This window comes from Bos mutus, chromosome 10, assembly GCF_027580195.1.
Source record: "Bos mutus isolate GX-2022 chromosome 10, NWIPB_WYAK_1.1, whole genome shotgun sequence".
NCBI lineage: Eukaryota > Metazoa > Chordata > Mammalia > Artiodactyla > Bovidae > Bos > Bos mutus.
The window spans coordinates 35,183,227-35,210,782 of NC_091626.1; the positions used below are offsets into that span (position 1 = coordinate 35,183,227).

The 27,556-nt window shown below is 40.7% G+C and overlaps 1 protein-coding gene across 1 annotated transcript in view; it reads right to left on the reverse strand.

The window, feature by feature from the left end:
* The window catches only part of PRKCH (protein kinase C eta), a 233,861-nt gene that overhangs the window by 89,369 nt on the left and 116,936 nt on the right, over positions 1-27,556 (reverse strand). The window contains exons 3-9 of the mRNA XM_005890692.3: positions 20,307-20,457; positions 15,206-15,240; positions 13,320-13,408; positions 11,676-11,805; positions 8,696-8,823; positions 4,992-5,135; positions 4,634-4,807 (exon numbers count right to left, since the gene is read on the reverse strand). Coding sequence (XP_005890754.1) covers positions 4,634-4,807; positions 4,992-5,135; positions 8,696-8,823; positions 11,676-11,805; positions 13,320-13,408; positions 15,206-15,240; positions 20,307-20,457 — 851 coding nt within the window. The remainder of the gene's footprint in view (positions 1-4,633; positions 4,808-4,991; positions 5,136-8,695; positions 8,824-11,675; positions 11,806-13,319; positions 13,409-15,205; positions 15,241-20,306; positions 20,458-27,556) is intronic.

Here is a 27,556-nt window from a genome sequence, read left to right on the forward strand (position 1 = left end):
CTACCAGCATCTTTACAATAAAGTGACACATTGCAAATGCTGGGGAGTGGCTCCCACGCCTCACCTCGGGTCCCTTCTAAATTCTGCAAGGGCAACTGTTACAGTTTCGCGTGACACATTGATCAGCATCTTCTTTTAGATGTCAGGGGCTGCCAAACCCAGTTGCTGAAAAGTAGTCAGTTACCTGCTGTAATTTCTCATAGTAACTGGCATTTTCTGTTCTTTATACTTAGTTTTTCAATAGCAAATGGGGATAGTGACTGAGGACTTCTGACAGATGGACTGATGCAGAGAGCAAATGACATGCATATGTAGAGTCTGATACCTTGCAAATCCGAGAGATGGCTTAAACTATAGCAATATGAAAACTGCATATCTTTATCTCAGCATAAGAAAAATGCACTTGATTCTTTTAAGCTGTTCCTACCACTTTATCATCTAAACTTATGGGAGGGGAAAATTACCTTTATCCTTTGCTTTGGAGACATCTACTGCAACACACAAATTTTAAACCCCAAAGTCAGCTCTGGTGCAGAAATAAAAATCACCTTGTGGTAACGACTGCCACCTTGTGGCCATATATGAAACTGTCACTAAAAATAGATGCTGCTGCCGCTGCTGCTGCTAAGTCGCTTCAGTCATGTCCGACTCTGTGCGACCCCATAGACGGCAGCCCACCAGGCTCCCCTGTCCCTGGGATTCTCCAGGCAAGAACACTGGAGTGGGTTGCCATTTCCTTCTCCAATGCATGAAAGTCAAAAGTGAAAGTGAAGTTGCTCAGTCCTGTCCGACTTTTAGTGACCCCATGGACTGCGGCCCACCAGGCTCCTCCGGCCACGGGATTTTCCAGGCAAGAGTGCTGGAGTGGGGCACCATTGCCCTCTCCGAAAAATAGATGGCCAATGTTAATAAAGGCCTGGAGCCACCGAGGACTCTGATGAAGAGGGTGTGGCCTCAAGGGCCCAGGCTGTGAGAGGCAAGAAGAAGGAACACAAGGGGAACTGCAGCCCAAGAAGCTACTGGTTGGACCTCGAGGTACTTGGACGGCATGGGAGTGCATGCCATGCATCCCCTTTCACCTGTCCTCCTGCCTCCTGGCTTCCCTGCTGCATCCGTTCTCCATGCTGCACATGTGCCTTTGCCAACACAAGGGGCCCTTACACATATGTGATGTTCAGCCTCACTTTCTGTTGGAGAAATGCCAGTTAGAACTCCAAAGTCACGTTAAAAAAAAATCTCTCCAGCCATCAAAACGATAGGCAGCGTCGTAACAGGAGAGGAGGGGAAATAAGCCTTCTCAAATGTGGTTTGGGAGTGTGAATTTAGAAATACGGCCAGCAAGTGGAAAGAGCTGGGGCTCAGCAGTCAGACTGCCTGGCTTTAAAACCTCTGCCACTTGGAAGCTAAATTTCTTCCTGCCTCAGTTTGCTCATTTGTAAAATGGGAGTGATGTGAACAGAACTTACTTCACAGGATTACCATAAAGATTGATAATACACACAAGGCACTTAGAACAGTGCCTGGTATATAAGCGATAAAGTCTTAGCTATTTTCAGCCATGATAGGGGAGAAGGCCCACTAGACCCCATCAGAATCATAAATCCATCCATTTTTGACCAAGCAATACCACTTCCCATAGTGTCCCATATAGAAATCATAGCACAGGTACATAAGATAAAAGTACAAGGGACTCATTGTAAATTTGATTGAAATAAAAGTTAAGTATAACCTAAGTATTTACCAATAGGAAATAGGTTAAATAATTTGTATTATGGTCTTAAAATGGAATACTATGCAGCCATTATAAATGAGGCAGTCAGGTATATTCAAATATGAGACAATCTCATTATACATTGCTTTTTTTCAGACAAATAAGGTGAATGGGGATGCAATGTACAATGTGGTGACTACAGTTAATGATATGGTATTGAATATATGAAAGTTGCTGAAAGTATTTCTCAAAGGTTCTCAACACAAGAAAAAAATTCTGTTAACTAAGCATGTTGATAGATGCTAACTAAATTTAGTTGTGGTGCTCATTTTACTACATACGGAAATATAAAATCATTTTTTGTACACCTAAAACAATGTTAAATGTCAATTATATTTCATTTTTTAATGTGCAAATTTTTTAAAAGTATAAATTTTGCAAGATGTATTACAGAGATTTACTCTCTTAATAAAACCATTTTGGATTTTTTCCTTAAGAAGACAGGGTGGGGGACTTCCCTAGTGATCCAGTGGTTAAGACTCTGTCTTCCGATGCAGGTGACACAGGTTCGATCCCTGGTTGGGGAACTAAGATCCCACACACTTCAGGGCAACTCAGCCCGAGCGCCACAGCTACTGAGCATGCGTGCCTCTACTAGAGAGAAGCCCACGTGTTGGAATGAAGTCTGTGCGCCACAACCAAGACCCAGGGCAGCCAAAAATAAACAAATATTTTTTAAAAGGAGGGTACAGAATGGCGTGCAAATATATACCACCATTTATGTTATTTTTTAAAAATAAATACAGATGCATATATGTTGTGTGTATGTATGCTTTTGTGTACAAACAATTCTCTGAAAGGCTATACGTGAAACTACTAATAATAGTTTCGATCAAAGACAGGAGATGAATACTTGGAGAATGCTTATATTACCCACTGCATACAAAAAATTTGCTTTTTCATAGTTTAAATCTGCAATCTGGAATATCATTCTTCTGCTTAAATGTCTTTCATTCATTCTTAGGGCTAAAATACAAGCTCTTTTAACAGAGCCTTCAAGGCTCTCACAGCCTGGTCCTGGCCTGCCCCACTTCTTCAGCCCCAGTTCTCCCCAGGCCCCTTCTCAACCTCACATTTTACGCTTGTGGGCTTTATTCACCCTTTTTGTTCCTGTTTACTGATGGTGGTTTAGTCGCTCAGTCATGTCCGACTCTTGCGACTGCATGGACTGTAGCCCTCCAGGTTCCTCTGTCCATGGGATTTTCCAGGTAAGAATTCTGGAGTGGGTTGCCATTTTCTTCTCCAGGGGATCTTCCTGACCCAGGGACCGAAGCTGCATCTCCTGTTTAGGAGGCGGATTCTTTACTGACTGAGCTACCATAGAAGACCTGTTTACTGGTAGACCCACTGGAGCTGTTCACCTTGTACAACACACTCCCTTTCACTCTCTCTGCCTGACTAATTCTAACCGGTCCTTCTGGTTCCAGTGTCGCTGTCACTTTCCCTAGAAATGCCTTGCAACATCCCTGGACCAGGTGTGACGCCCCCATCCCACTCCTACCACAGCCTTTACCTCCCTGATGGTGGCAGAGACAAGGGACGTGTCCTGAATTCTCTTTCAGAATGCCTTTGAGAAGCAAGAAGGTTGGGAAATAACTGCCAGACCCTCCCGATGCCTTCATAGGAGCTCTCTCCCCTCTCCATTGACAGCAGAAGCCCAGTCCTGAGCCCAGTCTAAGTGGGCTGCAGAATGCCCCGCCTCAGGGATGAGTCAGGTGGATGGGAGCCCATTGTGACAAAGCAGCTTATCTCGGCTAGATATTCGCTCTTCCAGCCTCCTCTGCAACTCAGGATGAGCATATAACTCAAGTCTAGGAAAGATTTTTCTATCCCTGATAAGAGGAAAGTGCATGAAGCCCTTCGACCTCTGCTCCCTGTGCTTCCTGCTTTAGATGTTGTCATGTGATGTGAGATGGTTAGGGCTGTGATATTAGGGCAAGTACCTTGAGACCTCAAGCAGAAAAGATGCCGAATGACACTAAGTATCTCATACAATCCTAATAGTGCTATCATGAGACTTCTCAAGAAAAAAGCCTCTACTATGAACTAAACTCATCCTTCCTGTTTATTGCGTAAACCACTACCAGTCATATATTCTGTTAACCACAGTCAAAAGCATTCCTAATTGCACCCCATGATGAAAGTGGTCGCTCAGTCGTGTTCGACTCTTTGCGACCACATGGACTGTAGCCTACCAGGCTCCTCCGTCCATGGGATTTTCCAGGCAAGAGTACTGGAGTGGATTGCCATTTCCTTCTCCAGGGGATCTTCCTGACCCAGGGATTGAGCCCAGGTCTCCCGCATTGCAGGCAGACGCTTTACCATCTGAGCCACCAGGGAAGTTCCCACCCCATGATGGGGTAGACAGAATCCCAGGATCAGTCCACAGAATCAAGCAAAGGGTCCTTGATTGAGGCCAGGAGCAAGGCCTTGGAACATTACAAGTCAAGGTGCCCTCTTTGGGCCTATCCTGGTCTGAACTCTTTTCCCCAGGTCAGAAACAGTTTAGCATTTAGCAATAGAGCCAAGGTCAAAGTCACCAGGATAAGCAGCCCATGATGTTTACTGTCTTCTTGGACTTCTGTAACCTTCACTCTGCTAGAGAAGACTTATGTACAAAGACATTTTTAATCTCAGGACACACAACCCTCAAATCGATCCTTCTCCAGGACAACATGAAAGGAAGCGGTTAGTTCATTGGTTCTGGTCATCAGAAGTCACTGGGTACTTCAAATGACCCTACCTTGGAAGTCTCCACCCCCCAAAGTTTCTGATCTGCTACTTTATGAAAGCTTCGACATATTGCAGTCTAAACTTTCGAAGAAAGGAGGCCATGGGGTGGTGAATGGGGGTCATACTTACAGGGGTCTGAAAGCAGCAGAAGAGCTGCGTGAGGAAGGGGTGACTGCGGGCCAGGGACAGGATCCTTTTCTCGGTCATGGTGCACTCCACATCGTCGTCCTGCAGGATCACGTCCTTCTTCAGCACCTTCACAGCATAGAGGTCTCCTGTTTCCTTGATTCTTGCGAGCATCACCTATGGCAAAGCAGCACGAAGGAGCGTGAGCAGGAGAACTCCTGCAGCTCTTAGGGTATGGCCTTGCCTGGGGCAGAAGGCCGATGGCAGGTGGGAAACAGGCGTGTGGATACATTTCTGTACAGACAAACAACCTCCATGGAGCAGGCTTCCTTTAACCCAAACAGCTGAAGCCAAGACTCACCTTCCCAAAGCTGCCCTTCCCCAACACTCGGATGAACTCAAAGTTGTCGATCCCAAGTCGGTTGGAGGAATTTACCCCAATGCCATTTCCTTCTTTGGTGCTCTCCTTTCCTTGTCGTCTTAGGGTTGATCTAGAAACAAGCTTCTGCAAAGAAGAAATACATGGAATCAGAAATCCCAGTGGAACTTGAAGCAGTTACAGATGGAGAAGACCTTACTTGCAGCTTCACCCCTCAATATAGCACATGGGGAGAGATTAATACAGCTTGACATGTGATCAGGTTTTGCCACTCAAAGCTGCTTCAGCATAAACTCCTGATCTGTGCTTACTGTATTTGGGTAAGAATCATTTAAAAAAAAAAAAAATTGGAGAAGGCAATGGCACCCCACTCCAGTACTCTTGCCTGGAAAATCCCATGGACAGAGGAGCCTGGTAGGCTGCAGACCATGGGGTCTCGAAGAGTCGGACACGACTGAGCGACTTCACTTTCACTTTTCCCTTTCATGCACTGGAGAAGGAAATGGCAACCCACTCCAGTGTTCTTGCCTGGAGAATCCCAGGGAAGGGGGAGCCTGGTGGGCCGCCGTCTACGGGGTCGCACAGAGTCGGGCATGACTGAAGCGACTTAGCAGCAGCAGCAGCAGCAGCATTTAAAAATATATCTAAGCCACTGAGTTTCAGTTTGTGCTCAAATGGCAGTATACAGAAACACTGTCTCAGCCTGGGCCACCTGCTTGCTTTCCATAGGTGACCACATTCTAAGAGCGCCATCTGGTGTCCAAGTCCTACAAGTAGCAGATTTCACAACTGCTCAGAAAATCAAAATGAGAACAAAAGAAGTAACGTGATAATATACATTTTAAATTATAGAAGAGAAATGAAAATTAATGTAAATATTGGAACAATGAGCAAATATATGAAGGATAACATCGACAACACCTATAATCTCATCAGCCCTCTTCAACAAAAAATAAAAACAACATAAATATACACACATCGATCTTTACGCTTGATTAATTTTTAAAAAGACAATGAAATTGTTGTTTCATAATTTTAATTTTAATTTAACATTTTGCATGCTATTATCATACTAACATATTATGTTAATTGCATGCTATTAACATATTATGCACAGTTCTAAATGTCCTTCAAGAACATGAGTTTTAAACATCAGTTTAAAAAGCTGTCCAATAATTCATTTTATGGATATATCACAATTGATTCAGTAACTCCCCTGATACTGGACATACAGAATATCCCCATTTTTCTCTATATAGATAACACTCAGTGATTGTACTTGCATGCAAATCTTCATATCAGGGTGATAAGGAGTCTGGGCTCTCAAGCAGGCTGCCTGGGTTCAAATCACAGCTCTGCAACCCAACCCTGTGACCGTGGACCAGTCACCCACCTCTCTGTGCTTCAGTTTCCACTCCTAACAAAGGAGAAGTTACAGCAGTTGCCACGTGGCTCGTTATGAGGAGTAAATGAATAACTGCGCCTAAAGCTCTTAGATCAGTGCCTGGCACATTCAATAAACCTAAGCTGCATTGTCATCACTATCAGCAAGCTCATCATTAGCATCCTCTATTCAGATAACTTTCCCAAAAGGGAACTCTCTGAACCAGGGATTTAAGTTTGAAGACTTCGGATGCACGGTCAACTTGCCCTCCAGAAAGATTAACCGCCAATACAGTGAGAGCTCCTAGCTCACCAGATGGAACCAGAAGAACTCTTCAGGGAGTTCTCCAGCCCCATCCTGCAGAGGACGCTACCTACAGACAAGACGACAGTGCAGATGTCCATCTTGGGATATTTAAGACAAGCAGACCAGAATAGACGAGAGACCAGAAGTCTAACATCTTAGAGCATTTGACCTACTAGAAAACAGCTAATTTGGGGCAACTTCTAAGCAATGTTTGCCATAAACAGCTGGGCAACAGCCTGAAACTGCAAGGATTGTACTTATTCAACCAAGTGAAACCGTGATTGAAGACACAAAATGGATCATTTTTAAAAATCCAATTGTTTTCATAGTTTCTCCTCATAAATTTTTCCAAGACAGAAAAACTTTACCAGCTTGAATTTCACTTCCTCCACATAAATCCTTCCCCTGGTTGGGCTGGCCCTGGCCAGAAAACTTCAAGCCAGTGTTTCTCAATCTTTTTTTTCTTTTAACCCATTCTTCTCTTTTGATAGACTGAAGACGTCACTCTTTAGTGATGAACTGTCAGATGACAGATAATTTGGGTTTTCTCACAATTAAGTGTCAGAACATTAAAGATACTTGGTTCAAATGACATGTGACACTGCCCATTCTTGGAGATTGTGCCGCATGGCTCAGCTCATTCCCATGGAGTTTCAGAAGCTCTGGGGCAGGCTGAAAGCCCTAACCTGACACTCTTCAGGCATAGCAGTCTGCGTGCACGCATGCTAAGTCACTTCAGTCATGTCTGACTCTGTGTAACCCTAAGGGCTGTAGCCTGTTAGGCTCCTCTGTCCATGAGATTCTCCAGGCAAGAATATTGGAGTGGGTTGCCATGTCCTCTTCCAGGGGATATTCCCAACCCATGAATGGAACCTGCATCTCTTACAACTGTGTTAGGAGGTGGGTTCTTTACCACTAGCACCACCTGGGCTTCCTTGGTAGCTCAGATGGTAAAGAATCTACCTCCCAACGCAGGAGACAATCCCTGGGTCAGGAAGATTCCCCAGAGAAAGGAATGGCAACCCACTCCAGTATTCTTGCCTGGGAGATCCCATGGACAGAGGTGCCTGGTGTGCTAGAGTCCAGGGGGCTGCAAAGAGTTGGACACGACTGAGCCACATTCACTGTACTTTTCCTCAAATCAAGAAATACAATGTCAGTCCAAGGCCCCGATCTACCAGGTGGGGCCCTCCACCTGGTAGAGGTGGTTAGTGATGACATTTTTTGGACAACCAAGCACCTCACAGTGATTGCACTTCCCTTCCTAAGTATCCAAAGATATTTGCCAGTTCAGTCTAGAATTTTCCTGAACCAGACATCAAGCTACACATTTGAGAAGCCACAGCCATAGCCACGGATCATTCCTCAGTTCTCGGCAGACCCCAGCTAGCAAGGCAGGATTAGGATGCAGCTGAAGCTCTAACAGACCAGGGGAGGCTATGGGTCACTCAGGGAGGGGGCAAGACAAAATGCACACAGCAACAGACCCGCTCCACCCACCCCCGAGAGCCGAGAGGAAGGAACTCCTGTCTGTGGCTGGACCAGAGATAAGTTCACGATCCATACAAAAACTTCACACTCTGGATTCCAGGGCTGTGGAGAGTGTCAGCTCTTCAAGTTCAACGCTTTCAGAGAGGAGGAAGCAGAGGCCCACAAGTTACTGGCCAGCTGTACAGCTGGGGACCCCACCAAGAGCAGAACCCAGGCCCCTGGATTCCAGGCTTTTCACCAGACCACAATGACAGGAAGCTGATTTACCAAAAAAAAAAAAAAATCCTTTTTCTGCTTATTGCAATGTCTGCACACTCACTATTTGTTGTTACATAACTGTATATAGAACCTTATTTGTAGAAGAAAATGCTCTTTAAAAATGCAATAAATCTGTTTACCGTATTTGCTGAGACTAGGACTTGGATCACGCCACACACAACACGAGGACTCACCACATCTGGGAACAATGTCCAGATTATAATATGGGAAAACAGTAAAGGCTCACCGAGGTTGGAGAAATATTTCCGGGTTGGAGGCCCATTCCTGCCAGAGTCTTGGCCAGCTCCACCGCGTTTACCCCGCAGTTTGGGGCCACGTTCGCCTGACATCGAATGTGTACATTCATTTTACATACTGGAGGGAAGAGGAGAAAGGAATCCATGTTCAGAAAAGAGCCACGTCAACATGAGATGTAAAACAGAACCATGATGACCTGAGAGGCTGTGGCTGGGCAACAGCACAGGCTGAACAATGCCATCTGCTCTTAAAATTCAACGGACTCAAATAATGATCCCTGACAGGGGAGCCTGGTGGGCTGCCATCTAAGGCAGAGTCGGACACGACTGAAGCGACTTAGCAGCAGCAGAATGTAAGTAAATCCCTGACTTTCTCTATTTCTGTTTTGTGCAGAAGCCGAAAGCCTAGCACACTGAAGAATAAATTTCAAATACCTTTTTTTTTTCCCACTGCGACTTGATGAAAGACATTCAACTATGCTACATTTTAACAATCATCACCGGTTTCCCAGCATGATTCAACACAGATTAAAATGTTCATCAGTGTGACAGCTCAGTCAACTAAGTAACAAGGAAACATGCCAAGTGACTTTATACTCTTTCTTGTGCCTCTCAAAAAAGGTAGTAATCACAAAGCCATGTATAGATGGCTGTTCAAACAGTGAAACGTGAGTCTGAGAGAAAACCTCTAAGTACAGCCTTCCTTCTGAGCACTGTCTTTGGGTGGCCCCCACAGCACAGAACGCGGCATCCTGTGTGGCTGCCTTTCTCAGGGCTTTCAGCCTGTGGCTTCACGGGTGACAAAAAGCAATTGATTTAAAGGTCAAAGTAAGTGGCAGTTGGAAGAGCAGAGTGAAGCAAGCTAAGCTCCTGGCGCACAGGAAGCTGACTTGGGATGATGAAAGACCTGAGGTTTAATCAGCACAAAGTTCTGATACGGTTTCTTGACCTGGTTCTGCAGAGGGGAGGCAGAAATGAAACAGCATAATACATGTTTGGGGTGTGTCAGCCCATCTTTGGAAGGATGCACAGATCCAGATTTTGTGGGGGCTAAATTTATGCAATTTAGGGTTCTCTTCTTTGAGAAAAAGAACACTCTGGGGCTTCCCTGGTGGCTCAGTAGTTGGGAATCCGCCTGCCAATGTAGGAGACACTGGTTCGATCCTTGGTCCAGGAAGCTCCCACATGCTGTGGGGCAACCAAGCTGGTGTGCCACAACTATTGAGTCTGTGCTGTAGAGCCCGGGAGCCACAGCTCCTGAAGCCCGCACACCCTAGAGCCCGTTCTCCCCAACAAGAGAAGCCACTGCAATGAGAAGCCCGGGGACCACATCTACAGGGTAGTCCTGCTCGCTGCGACTAGAGAAAAGCCCATGTATAGCAACGAAGACCCAGCACAGTCAAAAATAAATAACACAATCATTTTAAAAAAGGAAAAGAACACTCCATCAAGTAGAGAGCTTGGAAGGTGCCTTGCAAGGGAGGGACTCTGAGGCTTAAGCTTTATTAGCTTTATAGGACATCCTCCTCTCTCAGGAAGGCTGGTACGGAGACATACAAGCCAGTAGTGGCCTTTCTAAAGTACCACGTGACAATAACAGCAACAATTATAGGAATTCTGTAGGTGTGCTATCCTTAGCACCACCAGGGACAAGAACCATGCAGATGAGCCCCACCCATGGCTCTGTACAGAGCATACAAGAGCAGAAAGTGACTTTCACCCTAGAAAGGGACACCACCCAGCTAATGATTAAGCAGTGCCTAAAACAAAGCCACACGGGCACTGTCTGCTGTTTTGGTTGAAAAAGAATTTATTTCACATATCTATGAAAAAAGAATCCTTGTGACTCCCATGGACTGTAGCCCATCAGGCTCCTCTGTCCATGGGGATTCACCAGCCAAGAATACTGGAGTGGGTTGCCATGCTCTCCTCCAGGGGATCTTCCCCACCCCGGGATGGAACCCAGGTCTCCTGCATTGCAGGTGGATTCTTTACCTTCTAAGCCACCAGGGAAGCCCACACACACAAAGCACACATGGAAAAAGAATAATCAAATGGGGCTCTGGAGAAACAAAAGAATTGGCCTGTCTTAAAAACAAGGGACTAGCCCCTTGTTGGTAATAGAAGCAGGTTTGGTAAGTCCAGCCAGTGGAAGTTACCCAGTTTTATTGACATGAACTCTGCCTTCCTCTGGTGACTTAGAATGTGTCTAAGTCACATGAACTTCACATGTGTTTCAGCAGGGGACAGTGCATCCCACGACAGCCAGACTATTTCAGAAACACTCAGTGAGAGATGACTCCAGGCCAATAGCCTCTCAACTCCTAACGGGACAGGGATCAACCCTCATTTCCTGACCCTTTGCTAAGGCAAAAGCCCAAAACTCAGGCTCCCTTGGGCATAGCTATTGAAGTACAAGCCCACATGGGGCCAAAGCTGAAGAGTCCTTCATCCCACCTACCTTCCGATCTCTATCAAGCTCTTTGAGAAGACACAGGGCAGCTCCAGCAATGCCTTTGTAACTCAATTTCTGCTTATTTCTGGTGAGGTCATCAGACCACCTCTCTTGCCAGTTCTTTTCTCATAAGCCAACCTTCTCTGCTGACCACCTCACCTCCTACTATCGTCCATTTCTGACCAGATGCCATTTTTTCCTCTTTCACATACATATTGAAATACACAATGACTAGCCTGTACTCAGCACTCAATAGAGGATAGCCAGCAGCCTAGCTAACGAGATGGGACATTTAATTTAGCAACTGCGTAAACATGCTGTAGTTAGGACGTTTGTGGATCAAGTGCAGCTCTCTGTACATGCCTGACAAGGGACAATCTAGAGTCACAGAGATGTTTGTTTATAAAAGGTCTAAAACCACCAGTTCTAGGTCAGATTCTGAACTGCAGAATTTGGAAAGCTCGAAGCAAGGTGTTCTCATGAGGAAGCGGCTACCCCACACCCCAGCATCTCACTTTTACACTGAAGTCCTTGTCGCATTATGCCCCAGAGCAGGGAGCCACAGTGGTCGCAGAACGTCGGCACCTTATAGTTGTGGACGCTGAACTTGTGTGGGATGTTGATTCCAAACCTCTGCTCAGCAGTCTGTAAAAAGGAAACAGGAGGACAAGAGCTGAAATGCCACACCTTCTGCGAAAACCATTAACAGGAGCCCACCAAATTCATGGTGTTACTATCACACCTGAGATGGGTACGTCATTACTGCTCAGCAGCAATGAATTACCCAGGCCTGACAATGCAGACTGAGCACGTTTTCTAGTGAACAAGACTGGACAGAAACATGTGGTATACAAGATTGTTCTCCATCTTGGGAGCTTAAAAGAAATTTGAATTTTCAATTCACCTTTTATATTCAAGCTGTGTGTCTCTCCCTACCAATCCTCTCACACTTATGTCCATTTCCAAGAACCTTTGAACTTCAGGATTAAACAAGCCTTTTATAGACTTTACATACACTTACTATCATCACAAGTTCTTCCACAAATTCATTGTATCATGAGGACAGGGCAGAGGGTGGTACCTAGCGGACATGGAATCACCTAAGGAATTCACTCCAAAGTGACATTCAAGTGGGGATCTTATTCCTCCCTTCCAGCCTCTGCCTGTCTTTGGATTTTGGTATCTCAGTGCAAAGATTCTGCTTTGATGTTACATACAATCACTTCTTGGATCAGGTGTAATCTCACATACTATTTTCAGCAAATAATTAGATTAGGCGTATGCTCTATAGGCTACATCAAATTTAAAGAAATAGCAAAGAGCCAAGCATAACAAGGAATGGGGTAATATTACTCCTCTTGAAACCTTTCTGGCCTCTTTCTCAAAAGAAAGAACACATGTCTCTACGTGTACTCTGTAGCAATCCTGGTGTACACAGTAAAGGACCATCAATTCAGAGCCAGACTCTTCAGTGAACCTGTGAATTTACCACTAACTGTTGGTCATATTTCACCCTCCTTCTACCTTCAGAATTTAGAGTGTTATACCCACCTCAGCTGGACGCAAAATGGCAAGAGTGAAGTTCAAGAATTTATGTATAAGTAAACATCTTCCCTGAAATTCCTAGACAGGCTGGAAGGGGCCAACAGTCACTTTATTTAGGGAGTGCAATTTACAGTTAACAACATATTTATCACATCAGTTGTGTCTTGCAGTATTGATCCTATTTTAAGATTTAGGCTGAGAGAGAAGATAGCTAGCAGAGGCTGGATTCTACACTCAAATACCAGTCATCCAATGCCAAACTCAGGGAACTTCTCACAATTCCAAATCTCTCTTCAAATTAGAAGAACTGATCCCTAGAGCTTCTACCCAGATGACAACTAATAGAATTATCTTAAGGACAGGTTAAGCTAAGCAAGTGCAGAAATACAACCCCATAATATAAAAAGGAGAGACATTTCAATTCTGATACCATCGTTGGCTTCAAGGAATATGGAAGGAAAGTGGGGGGTGCAGCAAAGAGGGGCAGAGGGAGAGAGAGAAAGAGAGAGATACAGAGGCGGAGAGGGAGAGAAAAAGGAGGAGGGAGGGAGAGAGGGAGAGAGAGAATGTGCACACATAAGCATGTGTAGACAATCAGCAAACTGCTGTCTTACCTTTGAATCCACTTTGTTAATATTGTTTTGGCAAGTGCAGGCTGTAACAATTAGATGATGGCAGCGTTTGTGGACAACACAGGTGCACACTAGGGAATTAAATCCAGTAGTTATACATTTATCAGAGGCTGACAGCCTAGCCAGTTTCAGTGGAGTAACAAGGGCCGCACATGCCAACATGGCCTGATTTAGACGCTGGGCTCACGGGAAGCCCAGCCCCGTCCTTCCTATATTCTTTACCCTCACCCTAACTCAGGCCTTTGCTCATGCTCAAACTTCATACTCAAGTCTGGAACCAATGTCATCATTCCTGGCTTTAATCCTTCCCGTGCCTACCTCCAGAGGAATCATCTCACAGTATGATGCTGGTATCCTCAGCCCCATGATCTGAAGCACCCAATCGTGTCTCACTATCAGTCAGAACAGAGCTGAAGTTTTCCAGATGAGTTTCAGGGTCTGTCAAGCCCACTCCAGACTCACTTGTCACATTTCTTCTCTGATGATTTTGTCCCGTTAAAAACTAGACTAGCTGCTCTTCCTGGGTAAGTCTTCACCCTCCTCCACACACTGTCCACGTCCTTCTCAATTCCCAGGACATCTTCCTTTCCTATCACTTAACTAAATCAAATTTATAACAGGACACGAAACGTATAAAAATGTTTCTTCCATGGAAACACACTCCCCATGACTTCCCTTCTAGACTGAAACTCTCTCCCTCCTCTGATCTCCTAAACTTTTAGCTGGCCTCCCTCATTTAAAGTGTTCCACATATGGCCTCCAGTGTACTCAGGATTCCCAGCCAGCATGACGACTTGAACAAAGTAGGCATTCACTAAGTAGCTGCAGAATGACTCAATCAATTGTTTGAATAGCTAGAACTTTATAAATAACTTTTTCTTCATTTTCATTTAGATCACTGATAGAGTGTAGACACAGTCCAATTTCCATTAAAGAGCAATGAAGCAATATTAAAAATACACATCATTTTTAAGATCTTTCAAGACTTATGAAATTTTCCAGGATTAAATACATAAAGACAGATGACAAGTCAGTAAATAGTACTATAGTCTAAAACAAATCTAGCTTTCATCAGATTGAATTCTCAGGAGAACCGAACTGAAAGTGCCCAGGGAACTAACTGGTCTTTTTATATGAGGGAATCCTTCACATAGAAAAAATTTATATTCTGAGGCATTTGTGTTCTTCACAGTCAGCTTGGCTACAGGTTTATTAACTTTATTGATATTTTCAGAGAACTAGCTTTGGATTTAGTGGATTTTCTTTATTGTTTCCCTAATTTAAATTTCACTGTTTCCCACTCTATTTTTATTATTTATTTTCTACCACTCATTTTAGGCTTAAGTTTCTCTCCTTTCTGAGATGGAAAGTTAGATTATCGATTCTAGATCTTTCTTCTTTTGTAATCTATACACTTAATACTATAATTTTTCCTCTCAGCACTGCTTTCACTGCTTCTCACAAACTTTGATAAACTGTATTTTCATTGGGTTTAAAATCTTTTTTTAATTTCCTTTTAAGTCTTCTTTGACCCACTAGCCATTTAGAATATATTGCTTAATCTCCAAATATTTGAAAGTGTTTTAATTATCTTTCTGCTATTGATTTTCAGTTTAATTACACTGCTGTATGAGAAGATACTTTTTAGGATTTCAATTATTTTATATTTGTTATTATTGGTTTTACAGCCTAGAATGTGGTCTCTGTTGGTAAATTTTCCTACGAAACTGACGAAGAATCTGTATTCTGCTGCTCTTAGATGGAGTATTCTATAAATGTCAATTTGATCAAGTTCTGATAATGTTCTTATGGTATAATCACTTAACACAGGAACAAGATTAAATATACTTTCAAAAATGTTTTCTTACCTTGGCATTGATAACCCTGTTTTCCAAATACACCCCTGGTTCAAGACAATAGGGAAAAAAGTAACCATTAGTCAAACATTTCAGCAACAACTTCTATAATCACAGTACTTAAGAAAAATAAATTTCATCCTCTAGTCCTTTATAAAAAATAAAATTTCAGAGAAGCAGCAGCAATGATGTCCTTTTTGAGTGCTTGTTACCATAAGACAAAAAGGAAACTGATAAATTAGAATACTCCAAATCATAAAAACAGGTAAGTATTGCCAATTCTCATTCCACCAACCTCTGTGGCAATCCCCCTAGTCCTTAGTGAAAATAAGCCCTCCTCTGTGTGTGACTGAGCCTCAGGCTGAAGTGTCACTCTACTGCCTAACTGAGCATTGTCTCTCACATACACATAAAGATGTGTAGAAGGTGAAGTAAACAGATGCAGATATACATACAGAGGTAAACAGGTGAGTCCAGGGGACCTGACTGACCTGAGGCATCTTTCCTCTTCTCTGTGCCCACATCACCCCAGAATCTACAGGGGAGAAGTACAACCACAAGATGCCCATCATGCTCATAGCTCCCATCTCTGTCTCTCCCTAATACAGTCTCTGAGTGACAGCGACACAGTTTTAACCCTCATTAATAAAGATCACATTTTACTAAGCCTGTAGGATGTGCTAGGCAATGAGCCAAGCAGCTGACATGTACTATCTCACTTAATCCTCATGTGATAGGATGACCTAGAGCACAGATCATAAAGTCAGATGGCCTGGATGTGTTTTGGAGCAAATGGTTAACTTCTTTGAGCCATTGATTCTTAATCTATAAAAGGCATAATGATAACAGTGCTTACTTTATAAGGTCATCATGAAGATAAAAAGGGTCGATAAAGACTTAGAACAGTACCTGGCACTCTAAGCATACATAGAAGTTTATTATGTAAATAAAATAAAATCATTATCTCTGTTTTGCAGATGAAGAGACACTGATGGCTTATATAACTTGTCCAGGTTCACGTATCTAGTTGGTGATGAGAATGAATGCCAGGGTCTATATGCTTAATCATATATATATATATATATATATATATATATATATATATAACACATATACCATTATTTTAAGTGTGTGTGTAGGGAGTGGGGAGGTAGGTGGGAGTTAAAGTTCCTTGGTAGAAAAAAATTTAGTTAAATTATAAAGCAACTTTCCATTTAGAATGTTAGTTGAGATCAAAAGTTCTCACTCAAAATGCCTACTAAACACCTGTAGTAACCAGGTCATGTAAAGAAGAAAAGTTGGCATAAAATAAACAGCAATAGGGAGAGGTGTGTGTCTACAGCTAACTGGAGCATGTAAAGAAGAGAAATGGGCTCAAAGTTGCCAGAGATGCTGATTTTTCTCATTTAAAAATGAGAATAGGAATCTTTTGTTAAAGACTATAACTTTAGGCTTCATCATACCAACAACCAGTATAGGGCCTTTGGTTTAGACAAGACTTTCTTTTTTTTATTTAATTTTTTAATGTGTACAAAGTTTGGGTCATTTCTTTTTTAAAATTTATCTTATTGAAGTACAGTTGATATATGATGTTATGTTAGTTGCTCGTGTATAGCAACCTGATTTATTATACATAGGTTCTTTTTTAGGTTCTTTTCCATTATAGATTATTAGAAGATATTGAATATAGTTCCTGGTATTATACAGTAGGTCCTTGTTGTTTTTCTGTTTTATATATATGTGTGTGTATGTCTGTTAATCATGAATCCTTAATTTATCCCTGTCCCCTTCTTTCCCCTTTGATAACCATAAGTTTGTTTTCTATGTCTGTGAGTCTATTTATATTTTGTAACTAAGTTCCTCTGTATCATTTTTTAGATTCCATGCATAAGTGATATCATATGATATTTGTCTTTCTCTATCTGACTTCATTTAGTAAATGAAGTTGGTTAAAAGAATACAGAAACAAGACTCATATCTATGGTACCTACAAGACACTCACTTCAGTTCTAAAGAAACACAGACTGAAAGCCAGGGGATAGAAAAAGGTATTCCATGTGAATGGAAATCAAAAGAAAGCTCAAATAGCAATACTTATACCAGACAAAATAGACTTCAGAATTAACACTTTTACAAGAGCTAGAGAAAGGCACTACATAATGATCAAGGATCAATCCAAGAAGAAGATGTAACAACTGTAAATATACATGCATCCAACATAGAGGCACCTCAATATATAAGGCAAATATTAACAACCATTAAAGGGACAAATTGACAGTAACACTATAATATTAGGTGGCTTTAATACACCACTTATAGCAATAGACATATCATCCAGACAGAAAATCAATAAGGAAACACAGGCCTTAAATAAAATATTAGACCAGATGGATCTAACTAATATTTATAAAACGCATCACCCAAAAGCAGAAGAATATACATTATTTTCAAGTGCACATGGAACATTCTACAGGATGCATTCTCCTAGATCACATGCTAGGCCACAAAACAAGCCTTGATAATTTTAGAAAATTGAAATATCAAGCATCTTTCCAACCACAACACTATGAGATTAGAAATCAACTACAAGGAAAAAACTTCAAAAAACACAAACACGTGGAGGCTAAACAATATGCTACCAAACAACCAATGGATCACTGAAGAAATCAAAAAGGAAATTTTAAAAAGATACCTAGAGACAAATGAAAACAAAAACATGGCAATCCAAAACCTATGGGATGTGGCAAAAGTAATTCTAAGAAAGAAGTTTATAGTGATACAATCTTGCCTCAGGAAATAAGAAAGAGCTCCATAAACAACCTAACCTTACACCTAAAACAACTAGAGAAAGAAAAAACAAAGCTCAAAGTTAGTAGAAGGAAAGAAATCACAAAGATCAGAACAGAAACAAGTGAAATAGAAACTAAAAAACAATAGGAAAGATCAATGAAACGAAAAATTAGTTCTTCAAAGAGATAAACAAAATTGATAAACCTTTAGCCAGACTCATCAAGGATAAAAAGAGAGGGCCCAAGTCAATAAAATCAGAAATGAAAAAGAAGTTACAACTGACATCACAGAAATACAAAGGCTCATAAGAGACTACTATATGCAACTATATGCCAATAAAATGGACAACCTAGAAGAAATGGAAAAATTCTTAGAAAGATACAATCTCCTAAGTCTGAACCAAGAAGAAATAGAAAATCAGAACATACCAATTACCAGAACTGAAATTGAATCTGTAATAATAATAACTTAAAAAACCCTCTTAACAAACCAAAGTTCACGCTTAGATGGCTTCACAAATGAATTCTACAAAACATTTAGAGAAGAGTTAACAAAATTGCAGAGGAAGGAAGACTTCCAAACTCATTGTATGGGTCCATCATCAACCTAATACCAAAACCAGAGAAAGATATCACAAAAAAAGAAAATTACAGGCCAATATCACTGATAAACATAGATGCAAAAAATCGTCAACAAAATACTAGCAAATCGACTTCAGTAATATTTTAAAAGGATAATAGACTAAACCCTGTTCATGATTTAAAAGACCAGAAACATAAGCTAAGTCTGGATTTTGACTTGCTAAAAGGTATAAAATCCAAAGTAATCACAAAAAACCCACATAATACAAAGCAATTGATCAATATGCAGAAATGAACCAAGTGTTTCTGCCTTAAACAAAACGACTAAGTTCAGTTTAGTTCAGTCACTCAGTTGTGTCTGACTCTTTGCGACCCCATGAACCGCAGCATGCCAGGCCTCCCTGTCGATCACCAACTCCCGGAGTTCACCCAAACCTATGTCCATTGAGTCGGTGATGACATCCAACCATCTCATCCTCTGTCATCCCCTTCTTCTCTGGCCCTCAATCTTTCCCAGCATCAGGGTCTTTTCAAATGAGTCAGCTCTTCACATCAGGTGGCCAAAGTACTGGAGTTTCAGCTTCAGCATCAGTCCTTCCAGTGAATATTCAGGACTGATTTCCTTTAGGGTGGACTGGTTGGATCTCCTTGCAGTCCAAGGGACTCTCAAGAGTCTTCTCCAACACCACAGTTCAAAAACATCAATTCTTCTGCGCTCAGCTTTCTTTATAGTCCAACTCTCACATCCATACATGACCACTGGAAAAACTATAGCCTTGACTAGACGGACCTTTGTTGACAAAGAAATGTCTCTGCTTTTCAATACGCTGCCTAGGTTGGTCAAAACTTACCTTCCAAATGACTAAAGTTTGCAACAAAAGCAAGATACAAGAGTGTTTTTCTTCCTTCTGAGAAGGGTGTGTGTATGTTTTGTGCAAGTGAAGGGGTGTTTCTTCTTTCTCTCTGCAAATAAATGTGTTTAATCTTGCCTCTAATTGAAGACTGGAGGAGGAAATGGCAACCCACTCCAGTATTCTTGCCTGAAGAATCCCATAGACAAAGGAGCCTGGCAGGCTACAGTCCATGGGGTCACAAAGAGTTGGACATGCCTGAGTGACTTCACCTTCACTTTCTAACTGAAGATAACTACTACTTAAATTTACTTCACATTATAGATTTGCCTCTTAGACTTAAGCTTGAGTGACATATATAATAAGATATTATTCCAAATCATCTAGAATTTCTCAACTATTAATTATCTTAATTCTTAAATGCCAGGGATTATAGTATGTGGTCACCGAAAGCTATTACCTTTAGCTACATATGATAAGACTGAAGACTGCTGTGTGCTTAGTGTAGCTGAAACAATTACAGAAATTCTGTAAGTCATCATGTGATTTACACCTTCTTAGAGAAATACTGTTGATATTTCTTTCCTCTTCAGGGGCAGACCATTTATTAATTGATTAGCCTCTCTAATTACTGCTTTTTGACCAATTCATGATTCATTAACATTTTTACCAAAATGACTAGCAAAAGAAATAACATGTAAAACTTAATCTGTAAATTGTGTAATTTTTTCTGCTGGTTTGGGGATTAACGTTTCTAGGTCAACATATTAGAATAAGAGGGAAAAAATCAGATTCTAAAACAATTCTTAATAATCATGTTTTCTCCTGAAATCACACACAACCAGAGGAAGTCTCAGCTCATGGCAGGAGAGAAGCCAAGGAGCTTCTTACCAGATAAACTCCCTGCAGTGAGAGCAGTAGGTGGGCTGCCTCAGGTATGTGGCCATGAACTTGTGTCCGTTGATCTGGTGGACTCGCCTTCGCATAGCCCTTTGGCGCTTCCTGGTAAAATGTTTGAAGATTCGGTCCCTCTGGAGAGTAGCTATATATTAAAAGAAGGGGGGAAAAAAAGAGTGTAATGAATCTATCTGCATCTAATATATGAGAAAGTTGGATAGTTCAAATACTTCCCAGATTATTATTATTATTTTTTCTTTCTTTAAGATGCAAAACAGCCCAAAAAATCATCATGCTTTGTTGGACCTCTGGAACTCTGAGATTCCCATTGCCCACTATCTTGGGCTAGTCGGCACAGAGCCTGGGTTCCCCAGGGTTCTGAGGTCCCAGTATGTGACAGCAGCATGGTTGCACGGTACTTGTCCAGCTGTCTAGGACCTTAGATTCACCGACTGGCTGGCAAACAGGACTCCTCATTACTCTCCTTCCATGCCAGTGTTGCCACAAAACTTAGTGAAGGAATTGCCCCCAACAAAGTGAGAGCCCTGCCCAAAAGCATCGTTTCCAGCACCATCTCTGTTAATTTGGAATACGTAGAAATTAACTGGGAATACACTCAAAGTTCCTTTTCTAATCTCACATTTTAAAGATAGTGGCTCCTAATCTGAAGACTTGAGAACTCTGCACCATTTAAAGATGGTAAATGATCTTTTCCACTTTACTATTCTAGAATGTTCCCAATGTATGCAGAGACTTATGATTGTAAAATAAAGATTTCTTCAATAATGCTTTTAAATAAATCACTGCTCCAAAGGAAATTAGAGGAATCGTACAAGAATAATCTGCTAATACATTTTAAAACCTGGAAAAAAAGTAGAAGATTTCTGTGTAAACATAATGATCAAAATTCACTAAGAGTTATATAAAACAATAGTCTAACTTTTTAGAAAGAATTATAAAGATTTTAAAGGACTACCTCTAATTTTGAAGTAGTCATTTTAGGTAGACTTTTCTCAGTAGCAATTATACTCAAATAACCAGAAACTTCTGTACTACTCAGCATTACCTTAAAAGAAAAACTCACTGTGACCAAGTAGGAATTTTCTCAGAAGCATAACAATGGGCATATTATTCTAAAATCTATTATATCTTATTCTATTAATAGGTAAAAGAATAAGTATGACAGTTTCAATAGATGTTAAAAAGGCACTTGGTAAAATTTAACTTGTAATCCAATAAAAAATTCTTTTAAAAAGACTAGAAGAGTGTCTCTTTAACATGACTAACACATGATTTCACAGATCAAAAGCTAAATGGTAATTTTTTTTAAATTCCGGTGACAGTTAAGAACAAATAAGACTAATTATCACCACTATTATTTAATATTATTCTGAAAGTAGTTGCTAAAATTATTAGATATGAAATTTGAAGATCAAACTATCAGGAAAAGGTGCCAAAGATACCATTATTTGAAGTTATTTAATGTATGACTAGAAAACTCAGGAGAATTTAGCCTAATTTATTAAAAAATTGAGTACAGTATGATGGACAGTAATAAGTCATTAAAAGCCAAGGTATTATGTCAAAAGAACTGATTAGAATAATCTTAAAAATCCCATTCATATAGCTACAAAAACCAAACTATCTAGGAAATAATTTATCAGAAGTGCAAGATTTATATGAAAAAAGACTATAAAACCAATTGAAGAAGATGAAAAGATGTGTAAAAATGAAGTTCTTAAATTGGAACACCCAATACTATAAAGCTATCAATTCTTTCTAAACTAATCTCTAAACTGAACAAAATCACAATCAACATTCCCAAAGGATGTTTTTAAACTCAACAATTTTTTTCAAAGTTTTTTTGGTACCATAAATATTTTAAAACTGTTGAAAAATTTCAATGAGAGGACTTGCTGTACATGTTAAAACATATTATAAAATTACAATAACTTAAACAGTGCTTTACCCCTTCAAGAACAGCCCAAAACTAGAAATCAATTTGGCTGAAAGATAATATGGTTCAAATCAGTGGGAAAGATGGATTTACTCAATAAGTAGTGTTCAGACAACTAGGTAGCCTTTTGGAAAATATCTTTACCTCACTTCTTACACCTAAATAATCTAAGATAAATGTTAAGGTGGAAATTACAGAAAGAAAGAAACCACAGGGGGAAAAAAATATTCCTAGAATGGGATAAGGATAACAAACTTCTATAGCCATAAAAGATCCACAGATTTGTAACCTATGAAATTTAAAGTCCTACTGTCAATAAACAAAACAGAGTTGAAACAAATTGAGGAGAAAACGATTTGTAACACATGACAAAGTGTTACATTTATAATGTGTATAAATCATTTAGAAAAGAGGATAAAAATCTAGTAAAAAGGAGGGGCAGAGGAAGTGAATAGGCAATTCATAAAATCATAAATGTAAACAGACATTAAACACGCCAAGATGTCCAATCCTATCCAAGATAACCATGTAAGAATCGCGAGGTAAATAGCATTTTACCTCTTAAGTTGGCAAATACTTATAAAGATGGTTAACATGCCCATTCTTACAACCTGGTAGGGAAAGAAGTACCTCCAGCTTCTGCTGAGAGGAGGATAAACTTGTCTCTAGTCCTGGCCCCACCACGCTCTGGATGTATTTATCCTGCCAAGCTTCCCTGTTCTCATCTATAAATCAGGTACTACCTTCCTCCTAGGTTTTTTCCCCCCAAGGACTGAATGAAGTAATGCATTAAAAAGGTTTTGTGTAAAGCTAGACACATGGTAGCATTCAACACATGTATCTATTTCGGGAATGATTTCTTTTGATAACCAATTTGACAATACCTGTCAATGTTTTTTCCCAGTTTTACTGAGAAATAACTGACATACCATCACTGTATATGTCTATGGCATATCAGCATGATGGTCTGATTAAATACTGTGAAATGATTACCACAATACATTCAACTAACGTTCGTCTTTGCATATAGATGTAATAAAAAGAAAGAAAAATATTTTCTTCTTGTGATGAGAACTCAGGATTTATTCTCAACTTTCCTATTTATTATACAGAAATGTGAGGTGTAGTCATCATGCTGGTCACATCATATCCCTAGTAATTATTTATCTTACAACCAAAAGTTTAAACCTTTTGACCGCCTTCCTCTAATTCCTCTTCCACCTCCACCCTGCCTCTGGTAACCACAAATCTGACATCCTTTTTCTGTGAATTGGTTGTTTTGTTTTCCTGTTTGTTTTTTAGATCATACGGTATTTGTTATTTTCTGTCTGACTTCACTTAGCATAATGCCTTCAAGGTCTATCCATGTTGACATAAATGGTAAGATTTCCTCATTTTTTATAGTTGAGTAATATTTAATTGTGTGTCTATTACCTCAACTTCTGTATTCATTCATCACTGACAGATACTTAGATTATTTCCATGTCTAGGCTATTGTAAATAATGCTTCAGATATCTTTTCAAGTTGGTGTTTTTGTCACCTTGTTCAAGTGTTATGTTCGTTTCTTTGCATGTAATAATTCAATTTCTAGGATTTTTTTCCTACAAAAAATACCAGAAAGCAGGAATATATATCAATTGTATCTATACAGCATCATATCAATGTATGCTATATTCTTTTTAACAGTAAAACTGAAGTTCAATACAAGAAATCTTAGAGAATGAAATGCAAAAAACATCCAAATAAATTTGGCTAAGACACCAACTCTGCAGAGGCTCTAGTATGGTTAAAATCATACCTACTCGAATTTTTGTTTTGTAGTGTGTGTGTGGTGTGTTTAAGTTCTTTGGTAAGCAGCCCAATTACTTTCAGCCTCAGGTTTCCCATCTATCCAAAGAAGACGAAAATATACCCCAAGTCCTCAGTATTATGGGGAAAGTATTATATAATCAATATTCCTGAGATGGTCTTACAACTTTCGATAAGGGTCACATAAGAACAGAAATCACTCTACTGCTCTCTTTCACCATAATTCTAGAAGCCATCTAGTAACCACAAAATAAGCAGATTTTAATGTCGCTTTGCTGACAGATGATGAAATTTAGCCTAGATGATAACACCCTATATCTGATCTACATTATCACCAACCTAAGACCCAGCTCAGCACTGGCCAAAGTAAAACTTGTACTGAATTACTGAACACATATCACATCTAGATGCAAATTAAATTCTCCCTGGGGAGTCTAATTACCAATAATTTACTTATATAATCCCTTAATACTATAAAGATTGGTTAAAAGGTCAGCTCATTTGCAGTTTTAACATTTCATAAATTGAATCCTTTGTCCCCCCTCAACAGCTATTGCCATTGCAGTAATCTGACCTATGAATCTTGTAGGTGATCTTACAGCCAGGACGGAGGAAGAAACTGCATGCAGTTGTTCACCAAGTCAGTCATCCCCCGATGCATTCACTCCTGCCTGTCACCCTTCCTTGAACGTTCTTTCCTCGGTTTTTGTTTTTGTTTTTTCCCAAATGAGTTAACATAGACTTTCCTGTGTGTCTCAGAGCCTAAGCGGCTGCCCCCAAACCCTGAATCGGGGTGAAATGCTTCTCCTCACCCTGTTTCCATAGCAACCCGGGAGCACCCCTCTATCTTTTCCCTTACCCCAGGAAACTAGGGGCTGTGTCTCTTTTACCTCCTATCCCAGGTGCCTCACCAGACCTCATACATGGTCATTTATAACCAAACTTCACTCTTCCTGCCTCTGTACTGTTTGCACATGTGCCTCTTTTTATTTAAAAAGCAAACATACACATTTATGCACATCTCCGGAATCCACAAGAAATTTAAGTCATGTAAGAAAACGGGCTGCCATGGCTTCATATGGCTTTCCGTGTCACCACTGTCTTGCTGGCTGCCCTGAGCAGAAGAATGAACTCTGGAACTGCACTCTGTTGCTCTGAGTACAGACTGAACCCCCACTTGAGAGTACAGGGAGAGCTTCCTCATTGTCTGCATGGCCTCCTGTTGATTTAGGACTGAGAAGGGCTTAAAAAGACGATTTAATCCTGTTGTACTCGAAACCACCCTGGGCTTTGAGAAATCTTTCAGATCATCTGTTAGTTGAGCACGTCAAGCAACACTAACATGCTTTGCAGCCAAAACTTGCATCACAACTTCTATTTAGCTCCTGAGGTGCTCAATGCCTCTAAATAAATAGGAAGCTGGCTCCATGCCCCAGCATGGAAACTCACATTGCCATCTCTGGAAGTGAGCAGGGCTGGAGCCCTTGATCTGTCTTTCCAGGAGTTGGTTTTCACAAGCCCTCCCAACCACAGGGTGGAGGCTAATTATGTTAAATGTAATGAGATTAACTATTTTGAAATAAAATTGGATTTCATAAAATATGACTGTCATCCCATTCTTTTTCAGAACCTGAAAAGGCATAAGTGACCAGGAGCCACCACAGGGTAAGTTATTCTCGTAGAAAATTTTATTGGTATGAAACTTACGTTGCTGGCGGGAGGATTTGTAGGGGACAGATGATTTTCAGAAGTTTCCATCAAACTGTCTTAATTTTATCTCAAAAATGGTAACTATTCCATCTTTTTTAGTCTTCTGCTCTCCCTATCTGAATTTAAAGTTTCACATACCAGACACGGGCTTCCCAGGTGGCACCAGTGGAAAAGAACCTGCCTGCCGGTGCAGATAGACGTAAGAGATGCAGGTTCGATCCCTGGATTGGGAAGATCCTCTGGAGGAGGGCATGGCAACCCACTCTAGTATTCTTGCCTGGAGAATCCCACGGAAAGAGAAGCCTGGTGGGCTACAGTCCATAGAGTCACATACAGTCAGCATGACTGAAGTGACTTAGCATGCATGCACGCAGGCACGCATACCAGACATAGAAATCCATGTTTGAAAGTACTTTGGAAACATTCTGATGTGAGTCAAAAGCAGAAATCATAGTTACCAATTTCCAAGTTAAAATCAGAGATAAAAAATCTATGGCATTTTGTAATTTTTAGAATTACCAATACAGAATACATAAAGGAAATACTTATGATTTCGTGTAGAATGCAATTGAAGTTGAATTTGCTCAGCAGCACCGGTACTTGGTTTACTATAGTCTGTAACTGGTCTTCAAGGGGCTGTGCAGAGGAGGTCTTGAGGCCTTTATACGTGACCACAGGTGGAAAGCCCTGCAGGTGGGTGAGGCAGGTGAGGGCCTGGAATCTGGAGTGCAGCTGTGAATCCTGCATCTCCCCCTCATAAACTGGGAGACCCTGAGCGCATTGTTCAGTCTATGCCTCAGTTTCCTCATTTGTAGAGCATGAAGGCTAGAGAACCCTCCTCAAAGGGCCATTTTGGGGACTTGCTGAAATAATAAGTGTAACATTTCCAGCCCTTTGTCTTACTACTCTCCTAGATTTCATGTATGTTTTTGTAAAATGTATATCTTATACAGGGTTATCTATATTTTTTGAAGATTTTTATGTAAGACAGAGAACATTCCATTCTATCATATCCCAGTGTTGATTCAAATCTGGATTCAGGAGCTAATTTTGAGAACTGCACAGAGTGATGAAAACCTCACTTGAGGTTCTCCTGAGTAACTATAATGTTTACACAAGTTACAAAGAGGATGAATATCATTGCACATGTCTGAATTTCTCTGTAATAAATCTTAGGTAAAATCCAGTTTCTCCAAGTAAAACTCATCCTTTTAGCTATTAAGCAATTATTGGATAGGCCCCATTAGTAACAAGCGCATGGTTCTGTGTTTCTCTTTGATAATAATAATAATGGATTCTTTCCTTAGGGCTCATCTCAATTGCCTTGAAGTATGACTTTGGTACCATTGTTTTGGCACCATTCAGTGATACTGGAACTTTGATTTGTGTGATGTATGATAGGCAGGAAAAAAAAAAGAAAAATACCTGGCAGGAGGCAACTGTTACCAATTATAACTGTTAAAACTCTTACTTCAGCCTTCAAAGACTAGAAAGGATTTTTAATCCAGTCATCCAACTGCCTCAAGAATCAATACATAGGAAACCATTTCCTAACGAAGTTCAACAACATTCCCAAGGCTCATCTAGCTACTTAGTACCAGAACCACCCCTGGAATCCTCCACTCTTGATTCTATCCCAGAACCATACGGTTAACATCATATTGCATTTTGTCCTTTATTAACATTATTAACAATGGGTCTCCCAGAATCTCCTTGAATCAACTGGGTCTCCCCCTGGAAAGCAGTAAATTTTCTGGTGAGGAGACA